Here is a 12,217-nt window from a genome sequence, read left to right on the forward strand (position 1 = left end):
TGCTAGGATTAAATGTCAGGAATTGTGAAAAACTGAGTTTAAATGTATTTGGCTAAGGTGTATGTAAACTTCCGACTTCAACTGTATGTATATTAGGATATTTATGTATTTGTATTTTTTTAAATCTGAAATTCTATATGCAATACTTTTAGCTTAGAAATACCATCATTATCACCACTACCATTCAATATTTAAAAGGGGAATAAAAAACATTACATCGATTACAGGGTATTTCATTTATCCATAGATGCATATTTGTTAACCTACTCAAATTGGTTGAAATGTGTTTCTATGCTGCTCACTTCACACTGACGTTACATTTTAATTAGGCTACTAAAAGATGAGTTGTTACACTGGTAGAGAATAAGGGCGTAATTGTCCACCAGAGGGCACCAGACACTACATAGATCATCTTTGACTCAAATGAATGATCCCTTTGGTTCAATGGAGTAGTCTTCAGCCATGTTTTTCAGCATAGGTTTACAGTCCAATACAATCAAAAATGTCAAAATGGGAATTTTAATGGGACAAACTCCTGCTCAAACATAAACAGATACTCTTATATACATACATTCATGCATGCACCCACACAGGCGTATATGCACACACACACTCATGCATGCACACACATGCATGTGTATATATGTGTGTGTGTTTGTGTGCGCGTGCCTGCATACATGTGTGTGTGACCGTGTGTGTATATGTGTGTGGGTGTGTGGGTGTGTGTGTCTGTGTGTGTGTGTGTGTGTGCGTGTGCGTGCATGCGTGCCTACATGTGTGTGTGACCGTGTGTGTATCTCTTTGTGTTACTGTGAGAGATGTATTTCTCTCCCAGATATATATATTTTTTTACCTAGTTACAAACTGCCAAAGTGTGGTGTTAGTGTAGTGTGAAAGAAGCAGGTCTAATTCGGCCAGCACATGTTTCTATTACGTCTGGAGGCTCTATTTCTATTTCCACAAAGAGAAGACATCTAAAGGTTTTCAAAGTTAATCCGTGTCTATTCATGCAGATCAACATAAACTTAGAACACTGTGTGTGAGTGTGGACGGAAATTGATTCCAGTCTATCTGCCCATTCATCTACAATATAATAATAATATAATATGCCATTTAGCAGACGCTTTTATCCAAAGCGACTTACAGTCATGCGTGCATACATTTTTTTTTTTGTGTATGGGTGGTCCCGGGGATCGAACCCACTACCTTGGCGTTACAAGCACCGTGCTCTACCAGCTGAGCTACAGAGAACCACAATATCGATTCCACAGCCTGTGTGGGTGTGTGTGGGTGTGTGTGGGTGTGTGTGTGGGTGTTACTGTATCTGTCTGGCTAGTGTTGACCAAAGTCCAGAAAGATAATACCCTCCATGCCCCAGTCTGTCTATCTGGCCATGCTGTCAGATTAAGAGCTGGTTATTTTTAACACCGTAGAAGGGGGTTGTTAAAGTATCAAAGGCCAAGCTCTGCTCTCCTTCTGAGAGAGAGAGAGAGAGAGAGAGAGAGAATAACTACCGTGGGATATGCGTCAACAGCAACCTTGGGAAAATCCTATGCATTATCATTAACAGCAGACTAGTTCATTTCCTCAGTGAAAACAATGTACTGAGCAAATGTCAAATTGGCTTTTTACCAAATTACCGTACGACAGACCACGTATTCACCCTGCACACCCTAATTGACAAACAAACAAACCAAAACAAAGGCAAAGTCTTCTCATGCTTTGTTGATTTCAAAAAGCTTTTGACTCAATTTGGCATGAGGGTCTGCTATACAAATTGATGGAAAGTGGGGTTGGGGGAAAAAACATACGACATTATAAAATCCATGTACACAAACAACAAGTGTGCGGTTAAAATTGGCAAAAACACACACATTTCTTTCCACAGGGCCGTGGGGTGAGACAGGGATGCAGTTTAAGCCCCACCCTCTTCAACATATATATCAACGAATTGGCGAGGGCACTAGAACAGTCTGCAGCACCCGGACTCACCCTACTAGAATCTGAAGTCAAATGTCTTCTGTTTGCTGACGATCTGGTGCTTCTGTCACCAACCAAGGAGGGCCTACAGCAGCACCTAGATCTTCTGCACAGATTCTGTCAGACCTGGGCCCTGACAGTAAATCTCAGTAAGACAAAAATAATGGTGTTCCAAAAAGGTCCAGTTGCCAGGACCACAAATACAAATTCCATCTAGACACCGTTGCCCTAGAGCACACAAAAAACTATACATACCTCGGCCTAAACATCAGCGCCACAGGTAACTTCCACAAAGCTGTGAACGATCTGAGAGACAAGGCAAGAAGGGCCTTCTATGCCATCAAAAGGAACATAAAATTTGACATACCAATTAGGATCTGGCTAAAAATACTTGAATCAGTTATAGAACCCATTGCCCTTTATGGTTCTGAGGTCTGGGGTCCGCTCACCAACCAAGAATTCACAAAATGGGACAAACACCAAATTGAGACTCTGCATGCAGAATTCTGCAAAAACATCCTCCGTGTACAACGTAAAACACCAAATAATGCATGCAGAGCAGAATTAGGTCAATACCCGCGAATTATCAAAATCCAGAAAAGAGCCGTTAAATTCTATAACCACTTAAAAGGAAGCGATTCCCAAACCTTCCATAACAAAGCCATCACCTACAGAGAGATGAACTTGGAGAAGAGTCCCCTAAGTAAGCTTGTCCTGGGGCTCTGTTCACAAACACAAACAGACCCCACACAGCCCCAGGACAACAACAACAACAACACAATTAGACCCAACCAAATCATGAGAAAACAAAGATAATTATTTGACACATTGGAAAGAACAAACAAAAAAACAGAGCAAACTAGAATGCTATTTGGCTCTAAACAGAGAGTACACAGTGGCAGAATATCTGACCACTGTGACTGACCCAAACTTAAGGAAAGCTTTGACTATGTACAGACTCAGTGAGCATAGCCTTGCTATTGAGAAAGGCCGCCGTAGGCAGACCTGGCTCTCAAGAGAAGACAAGCTATGTGCACACTGCCCACAAAATGAGGTGGAAACTGAGCTGCACTTCCTAACCTCCTGCCAAATGTATGACCATATTAGAGACACATATTTCCCTCAGATTACAGCGATCCACAAAGAATTTGAAAACAAACCCAATTTTGATAAACTCCCTTATCTACTGGGTGAAAAACCACAGTGTGCCATCACAGCTGCAAGATTTGTGACCTGTTGCCACAAGAAAAGGGCAACCAGTGAAGAACAAACACCATTGTAAATACAACCCATATTTATGTTTATTTATTTTCCCATTTGTACTTTAACTATTTGCACATTGTTACAACACTGTATATATACATAATATGACATTTGAAATGTCTTTATTCTTTTGAAACTTCTGAGTGTAATGTTTACTGTTAATATTTATTGTTTATTTCACTTTTGTTTACTATCTACTTCACTTGCTTTGGCAATGTTAACACACGTTTCCCATGCCAATAAAGCCCTTAAATTGAATTGAATTGAATTGAGAGAGAGAGAGAGAGAGAGAGAGAGCGAGAGAGAGAGAGGAGCCCCTCTCATGTCTTCCTCTCTGTCCATATCCAAATGTCTCGGCTGGCTTTGATAGAAGGAGGATTTGACCAGCAGACGTGTGTGTGCGCACGCTAGCGTGCGTGCACTGAAGAAATGAGCAGATCAATTGGGACAGCTTGTTAACGGCTGGATATACAGTTGCTGTCTGTAGAGACCAAGCAGACACTATTAAACTTCAGGGCAGAACAGAGAGCACTAGCAAAGGGCCAGGTGATAACAGCAGAGAGAGATAGAGCTTTTCCATTCTGCCAAATGCATCCCTGATGAGCCTGACCATTTTCATTAAGACAGCTTAGGTGTAGACTATCTCAGTTTGACTAAATGATCTGTCACTAAATCTTCTAATAGGTATTTGCCCAAAATGTAACATTTTTCACAGTGGCTTTTTCATCATGTGGGCAAATAACCTAAAATACTACTAAAACATAAGTGCCCTGATACATTCTGTGACAAATAGTCCAGTCAGGTAATATATCTAAATCCTATACCACGAATTGTAAAATTGTATAGAAATGATCAAAAATGATTCAGTGCAGTCAGAATATTAATCTGCATTACTATCAGTCTAGTGTCGGGTCTACCATAACAAAGGGGCTGGAACCAGAAAGAGCGCTCCCCTTTAAATCCGAATGCACATCCATTTAATGAACTGCGCTGCCTGCATCACTTCGCCTGGCTTTTGTCTTTTGGGATCTTTTATTTCATCCCGCACGATTGCTGGCCAATACACCTTTTTGCGTGTAGTTCTCCATAAAACCCAAAGAAGAAGAATACTTCGCATCACTGGTTGGCGGTGGTTGTATGGTTAGTGTTGTGTTTAGATCTGGCCGTGGTGTTTACAATACCACACTCCGAATGCGATGGGAATGCTGAAGAAATGGCTTTAAAACGAATTGTTCTCACGTTACTGACCCTGTTTGGGTTCGTAGCCATCGGTGATGGTAAGTAAAATGGTTACGTGTGGCCCCTTCGTCTTTTGTCTTCGTGTATTTTTTGTTTGTTTGATGAGAGGGAGGATGGCTTGGTTGGCATCGCCTGTCGATCATCATGGCGCTGCCTGTCTAGGGTTTGTAAACCGCAAACACATTATAGCTAGTACTACTTGCTAAACTCGTTGAATAACACAGCCGAAGAAACATGGCCCGTGCATTTCTGTAATCATGCATCTGGCTTGCTTAACTAGTTATATAAATAGAACAAGTGATTAGCGTGTGAGTGAGTCAAAGTAGCTAGCTAGCAAACGTTAGCTAACAAAACATGTTTGCGTCTGTCTCGAGCTACTGTAGCTGCTTGGCTAGTTTGCTAATCAGGTGTGCACGAAGGGGCCAGGCTAACAGAGTAGTCTGTGTATTTCAACATTGCTTCATGTTTATGTCTTGAAAAGAGGCCACACGTTTCTGTTGATGTTAACGCTACGGTTATCTGTGAGCGTTTGTGTTTACTAAACAATCTACTGGCGGCTCGTGATTACAATAGGCTAGATGGGGGGGGGTATATGCGCTTCCGCATATAACAATGAAGTGAAATTTTTTATTTTTTTATTTCACCTTTATTTAACCAGGTAAACCAGTTGAGAACAAGTTCTCATTTACAACTGCGACCTGGCCAAGATAAAGCAAAGCAGTGCGATAAAAACAACAATACAGAGTTACATATGGGGCAAAACAAACAAAGTCAAAAAATACAACAGAAATACATAGAAGACCCATAGTCACGCGTTTAGAGGTTTTTGTGATTGACTGTATCTCTACATTTTAGTCATTTAGCAGACGCTCTTATCCAGAGCGATTTTTTTTGTTTCATACTGGCCCCCCGTGAGAATCGAACCCACAACCCTGGCGTTGCAAGCGCCATGTTCTACCAACTGAGCTACACAGGGCCATCTCTAGTAGCTATCAGCTGAAATAATGTATATCCTTCCACCAAGAGAACTGGATACAGGAATCCAGACTATTTATTTATCAGAGGTGGTGCTATTTAATATATATATATATATATCTCTCAAGTTGTGAATCTCTGAGTAAAAAGTCTGTTTTGTGACCACCACTGCACTAGCCAAGTGGGAACTGGCAGGGGTGCAACACCAGCCGTCCATTCAGCAGACCCAGACAGAAGTCAAAGTTGAAGTCTGGTTCTTTGTGATGGAAATGTGGCGAATGGGGGTATTTTCAGGCTCCTGCTATGGGGCCACCACCACCCCATTCCCCCAGCCCCCCTCTGCTCAGAGCAGCTGATGACCAGATCCAAGGCATAATAAATGAATACATCTGGGTTGGAATTTGGCATATGGTGTATTTAGCCTATTGCTACTAGCTAGACTTGTTTGTTGTTGGTCACAACGCCTGGTTGTGTTAAACTTACTGAAAAAGCCACATTTGTCACTTTATTGAGAGAGGCATTGTAGAGAAGGGCTGGGGAGTTTGTTGGGCCAGCTCCCAGTTATTTTTCTCTGTAAATACATTGCAAGTTAGAATTTTGTGGTGCAGCGGTCTAAGGCACTGCATCGCAGTGCTTGAGGCGTCACTACAGAACCGGGTTCATTCCCAGGCTGTGTCGTGACCGGGAGTCCCATAGGGCGGCGCACAATTGGCCCAGCGTCGTAGGGGAGGGTTTGGCCGGGGGGGCTTTACTTGGCTGATCATGCTCTAGCGACTCCTTGTGGTGGGCCGGGCGCCTGCAGGCTGACTTCGGTCGTCAGTTGAACTGGGTTTCCTCCGACACATTGGTGTGACTGGCTTATGGGTTTAGCGGGTGGGTGTTAAGAAGCGCGGTTTGGCGGGTCATGTTTCGGAGGACGCATGACTCGACCTTCGCCTCTCCCGAGCCCGTTGGGAAGTTGCAGGGATGAGACAAGATCGCAATTGGATATCACGAAAAGGGGGTAAAATATCCCCAAAAAGTTTTGTCAAGTTAGTGTGGGAGAAGCGACAAAATTGTTATTGATCAATAATGACAAACCACCTGGCATTGACAACTTGGATGGAAAGCTACTGAGGATAGTAGCTGAGTCTATAGCCACTCCTATCTGTCATATCTTTAATTTGAGCCTAGAGGAAAGTCTTCAGGCCTGGAGGGAAGCCAAAGTCATTCTGCTACCCAAGAGTGATAAATTGGCCTTTACTGGTTCTAACAGTAGACCTATCAGCTTGCTGCCGGCTCTTAGCAAACTGTTGGGAAAATTGTGTTAGATCAAATACAATGCTATTTCTCTGTAAACAAATTAAGACTTTTAGCATGCTTATAGAGAAGGGCACTCAACATATACTGCACTGACCCAAATGTCTGATGATTGGTTGAAAGAAATTGATAATAAATAGATTGTGGGAGCTGAACTGTTAGATTTCAGTGCAGCCTTTGACATTATTGACCATAACCTGTTGTTGAGAATTTATGTGTTATGGCTTTTCAACCTCTGCCATATCGTGGATTCAAAGCTATCTATCTAATAGAACTCAGAGGGTTTTCTTTAATGGAAGCTTATCTGTCAAACCTAATGTCAAACATGTAAAGTGTGGTTTACCGCAGGGCAGCTCTCTAGGCCCTCTACTCTTTTCTATTTTTACCAATGACCTGCCACTGGCATTAAACAAAGCATGTGTGTCCATGTATGCTGATGATTCAATCATATACAGTGAGGGGAAAAAAGTATTTGATCCCCTGCTGATTTTGTATGTTTGCCCACTGACAAAGATATGATCAGTCTATAATCTTAATGGTAGGTTTATTTGAACAGTGAGAGACAGAATAACAACAAAAAAATCCAGAAAGACGCATGTCAAACATTTTCTACATTGATTTGCATTTTAATGAGGGAAATAAGTATTTGACCCCCTCTCAATCAGAAAGATTTCTGGCTCCCAGGTGTCTTTTATACAGGTAACGAGCTGAGATTAGGAGCACACTCTTAAAGGGAGTGCTCCTAATCTCAGCTTGTTACCTGTATAAAAGACACCTGTCCACAGAAGCAATCAATCAATCAGATTCCAAACTCCCCACCATGGCCAAGACCAAAGAGCAATGAGTTGCAATGATCATGAGAATGGTGAGGAATCAGCCCAGAACTACACAGGAGGATCTTGTCAATGATCTCAAGGCAGCTGGGACCATAGTCACCAAGAAAACAATTGGTAACACACTATGCCGTGAAGGACTGAAATTCTGCAGCGACCGGGTCCCCCTGCTCAAGAAAGCACAAATAAATGCCCATCTGAAGTTTGCCAATGAACATCTGAATGATTCAGAGGAGAACTGGGTGAAAATGTTGTGGTCAGATGAGACCAAAATTGAGCTCTTTGACATCAACTCAACTCGCTGTGTTTGGAGGAGGAGGAATGCTGTCTATGACCCCAAGAACACCATCCCCACCGTCAAACATGGAGGTGGAAACATTATGCTTTGGGGGTGTTTTTCTGCTAAGGGGACAGGACAACTTCACCGCATCAAAGGGACGATGGACGGGGCCATGTACTGTCAAATCTTGGGTGAGAACCTCCTTCCCTCAGCCAGGGCATTGAAAATGGGCCGTGGATGGGTATTCCAGCATGACAATGACCCAAAACACACGGCCAAGGCAACAAAGGAGTGGCTCAAGAAGAAGCACATTAAGGTCCTGGAGTGGCCTAGCCAGTCTCCAGACCTTAATCCCATAGAAAATCTGTGGAGGGTGCTGAAGGTTTGAGTTGCCAAACGTCAGCCTCGAAACCTTAATGACTTGGAGAAGATCTGCAAAGAGGAGTGGGACAAAATCTCTCCTGAGATGTGTGCAAACCTGGTGGCCAACTACAAGAAACGTCTGACCTCTGATTGCCAACAAGGGTTTTGCCACCAAGTACTAAGTCATGTTTTGCAAAGGGGTCAAATACTTATTTCCCTCATTAAAATGCAAATCAATTTATAACATTTTTGACATGCGTTTTTCTGAATTTCTTTGTTATTCTATCTCTCACTGTTCAAATAAACCTACCATTTAAAATTATAGACTGATCATGTCTTTGTCAGTGGGCAAACGTACAAAATCAGCAGGGGATCAAATACTTTTTTCCCTCACTGTACAGTTGAAGTCGGAAGTTTACATACACCTTAGCCAAATACATTTAAACTCAGTTTTTCACAATTCCTGAGATTTAATCCTAATAAAAATTCCCTGTCTTAGGTCAGTTAGGATCACCACTTTATTTTAAGAATGTGAAATGTCAGTATAATAATAGTGAATGATTTATTTCAGCTTTTATTTCTTTCATCACATTCCAAGTGGGTCAGAAGTTTACATGCACTCAATTTAGTATTTGGTAGCATTGCCTTTTTAAATTGTTTAAGTTGGGTCAAACGTTTTGGGTAGCCTTCCACAAGCTTCCCACAATAAGTTGGGTGAATTTTGGCCCATTCCTCCTGACAGAGCTGGTGTAACTGAGTCAGGTTTGTAGGCCTCCTTGCTCACACATGCTTTTTCAGTTCTGCCCCTTAAGCCAGTTTGCCACAACTTTGGAATAATGCTTGGGGTCTTTGTCCATTTGGAAGACCCATTTGTGACCAAGCTTTAACTTCCTGACTGGTGTCTTGAGGTTGCTTCAATATATCCACATTATTTTCCTTCCTCATGATGCCATCTATTTTGTGAAGTGCTCCAGTCCCTCCTGCAGCAAAGCACCCCCACAGCATGATACTGCCACCCCCGTGCTTCACGGTTGGGATGGTGTTCTTTAGCTTGCAAGCCACCCCCCTTTTCCTCCAAACATAACGATGGTCATTATGTCCAAACAGTTCTATTTTTGTTTCATCAGACCAGAGGACATTTCTCCAAAAAGTATGATCTTTGTCCCCATGTGCAGTTGCAAACCGTAGTCTGGCTTTTTTATGGCGGTTTTGGAGCAGTGGCTTCTTCCTTGCTGAGCGGCCTTTCAGGTTATGTCGATATAGGACTCGTTTTACTGTGGATATAGATACTTTGGTACCTGTTTCCTCCAGCACCCATGATGTCAAGCAAAGAGGCACTGAGTTTGAAGGTAGGCCTTGAAATACATCCACAGGTACACCTTGTCAGGTGACACGTCTTGTTCTTCATTGTAATCAGAGGGCTAATATTAATACTATGCATGCCAGTCTTGGCTAAGAGTTGAGGAAAGACTGATTGTTTCACTTCTTGTTTTTATAAGAAACATGTGTTGGAAATTCCAAATAGTTTGCATAGTCAACTTACACACAGCACTGACACACACACTTACCCCACTAGACATACCACCAGGGGTCTTTTCACAGTCCCCAGGTCCAGAACAAATTCAAGGAAACGTACAGTATTATACAGAGCCATGAGTGCATGGAACTCCCTTCCATCTTATATAGCACAAGTGAACAGCAAACCTGGTTTCACAAAACAAAGAAAGCAACACCTCATGGCACAACGCCTTTCCCCCATGTGACCTACTTGTATGTATGTGTAACTGATAGATGCGCACACACACACTACATGTTAATGTATGTAAATTATAATAAAACATCTCCTTGTTGCAACTTGCCACTCACAAAAACATTTTAAAATGGAGAGACTGAGAAAGTTACCCATATCTGCCAATGTCAATAACCTCCAGTCTGCTGCCACCTGTTAATTTAGTTATGTTAAGTGACTCATTCCACTTCCAAGAATCAGAGAGCAACATTACATTCCTCCCTCGTCCGGCCGGTTTTAGATAAGGACATGGTGCACTTTGATTGCTCACATTTTTGTTTTTTCAAATAGACAGTGTTGAAGTGAGATGGGAGGATGTGAGAGGTAAACGTAGCCTAGACTACAGGGTTGAGACTCTATGTGAAAATATGACTAGGACAGGCTGGGATGTACCTGAGTTTACCGTTCGACTTGGTTAGCCAAATGTCACACTCAAGCGCAATGTAGTCCTCTAGTACCAGTGAGAGTGGAGTAGGTTGGTTTCTTAGGCCAAGCAGACTGTGGGGGTGAAGGGTTTGTCCAGCTGGGCTTGGGCTGCTTTATGAAGAGACTCGGCTCTGTCTGGAGCCACAGTTTCACACCACATAATGGATTATGCCATGGCAAAGCTGAAACCAGATGGACCCAGAAGTAGCCTAGCTAGTGAGGTAAAAGCTAAAAGTTGTTAGGCTGCTGTAGGCCCTGGGGGTCTTGTCTGGTCTATTAATTTACTCACAGGGTCGTCATGGCCAGTTTCGTCTCCTGTTGATGACATCAATGGAATTTACCAGTCATTAGCTTAGTCATCATGAGACCTTTGTGACTTAGATTGATACACAAAAATAATTTATCGCTTGATGTTTTCTATAAATAAGCTTTGTTGCACAATTAAAGGTCATTCCACTGCATTTCAAACAGACAGGAATAATCTAATTAATTCAGGGCTTGTAAAAGTATACCTAGGCTAAATATAAGCCTTCCACAACCATAAGACCCACTAATCATTTTATCAAAATAGTTTAACCTGCTTTTTTTTTGCAATAATCACTGATCTGGCTTTCAAGTCAGTCTATGAAAATCATCATCCACTAATGATGAGCAACTTCTGGTAGCAGGCACTATAGAAAATTGAACACAGGTTTCATAAACAAGCAGGAGGAGGGGCTTGGTGTCTGTGTGCGAGTGGGAAGGCGCTAAGGATACACGGCACAGAAGGACCTAAGGAGACGAGACCAAAAAGACAAATGCTCATAATAATAATTCGATATATCGCCCAGCCCTAGTCCCGACTGGACCTGACCACAGCTCTGCATAGCATATTTATTTTAAGCTAATAAGGTGAATTTATTGCCTTAGAAGGCCTAGCCAATATATACAAATCTATTTGTTAACCAGAAGAGCATATTGGCTGAAACACTTTTTTTTTTGCCACTTGGTCCAGTCTGGTCTAGAACTGGGATCTGTTATCAGGTCCATTCAGGCTCAGGTCTGATTGTTCTCGGGTCCGTCCAGGTCCCCCCCCCCCCCTTCTTTGCCTTAAAACAAAATTTATATCGGACCTGAGTCTGATTTGTCCGTCCAGGTCCAACTTTTTGCACCCGAGAAGACCTCCACCTGAGACACTACTGTGAGGCAGGGCATGTCTCTTCTCTCTCTCTCCTCTCTCTCTGTCCCCTTTTCCTCTCGCTCTGTCCCCTTTTCCTCTCTCTCTGTCCCCTTTTCCTCTCTCTCTGTCCCCTTTTCCTCTCTCTCTGTCCCCTTTTGCTTTCTCTTTCCATTGCTTTCTCTTGCTCTCTCTATCTCCTGTGTCTCTTTCTTAATCTCCCCCACTTGAACATTCACAAAGCCTATTGTGGACCTGGCTGTCCCACCGCAGACTTCTATTGCAGACTTTTATCTGTCGTCCCACTTATGCTTCCTTCCTCTGCCCACTCTGCCAGTAACCTACAGGGCTATAATACGCCTAGAACTAGTCTGGGTTCTGTTTCCTTGTCAGTAAAGGAAGCTCTGTGGTTTAATAGTTCTAGCTAGCCTGCTGCATTATGTAGCCAAGAATACTGCTCTTGTAGCCACTGCCTGTCGTTGCCTCGTGTTCAGAATCAGATCTCATGTAATCAGAGATGACTTAGTAAAGAGAACAAGAAAATACCCTTTTTCCTTGGCTGAGCTGTAAACAGAATATCATTTGGCGTGCTGCTGAACTATCCCTACAGGTGC

General features: G+C 42.6%; 1 protein-coding gene across 2 annotated transcripts in view; it reads left to right on the top strand.

The window, feature by feature from the left end:
• Positions 1–4,163: 4,163 nt before the first annotated feature.
• LOC121537892 (activin receptor type-1B) overlaps positions 4,164–12,217 on the top strand; it is a 32,368-nt gene continuing 24,314 nt past the window's right edge. Inside the window, exon 1 of one of the 2 annotated variants that reach the window (XM_041845534.2) lies at positions 4,164–4,520. In XM_041845534.2, the coding sequence (XP_041701468.1) occupies positions 4,457–4,520 (64 nt within the window). In that variant the 5' untranslated portion in view covers positions 4,164–4,456. Of the gene's footprint in view, positions 4,521–4,599; positions 4,646–12,217 lie in introns of those variants that run through there. The other variant, XM_041845535.2, reaches the window with a different exon arrangement.

The sequence above is a fragment of the Coregonus clupeaformis genome, chromosome 24 (assembly GCF_020615455.1).
Source record: "Coregonus clupeaformis isolate EN_2021a chromosome 24, ASM2061545v1, whole genome shotgun sequence".
Classification (NCBI taxonomy): Eukaryota; Metazoa; Chordata; class Actinopteri; order Salmoniformes; family Salmonidae; genus Coregonus; species Coregonus clupeaformis.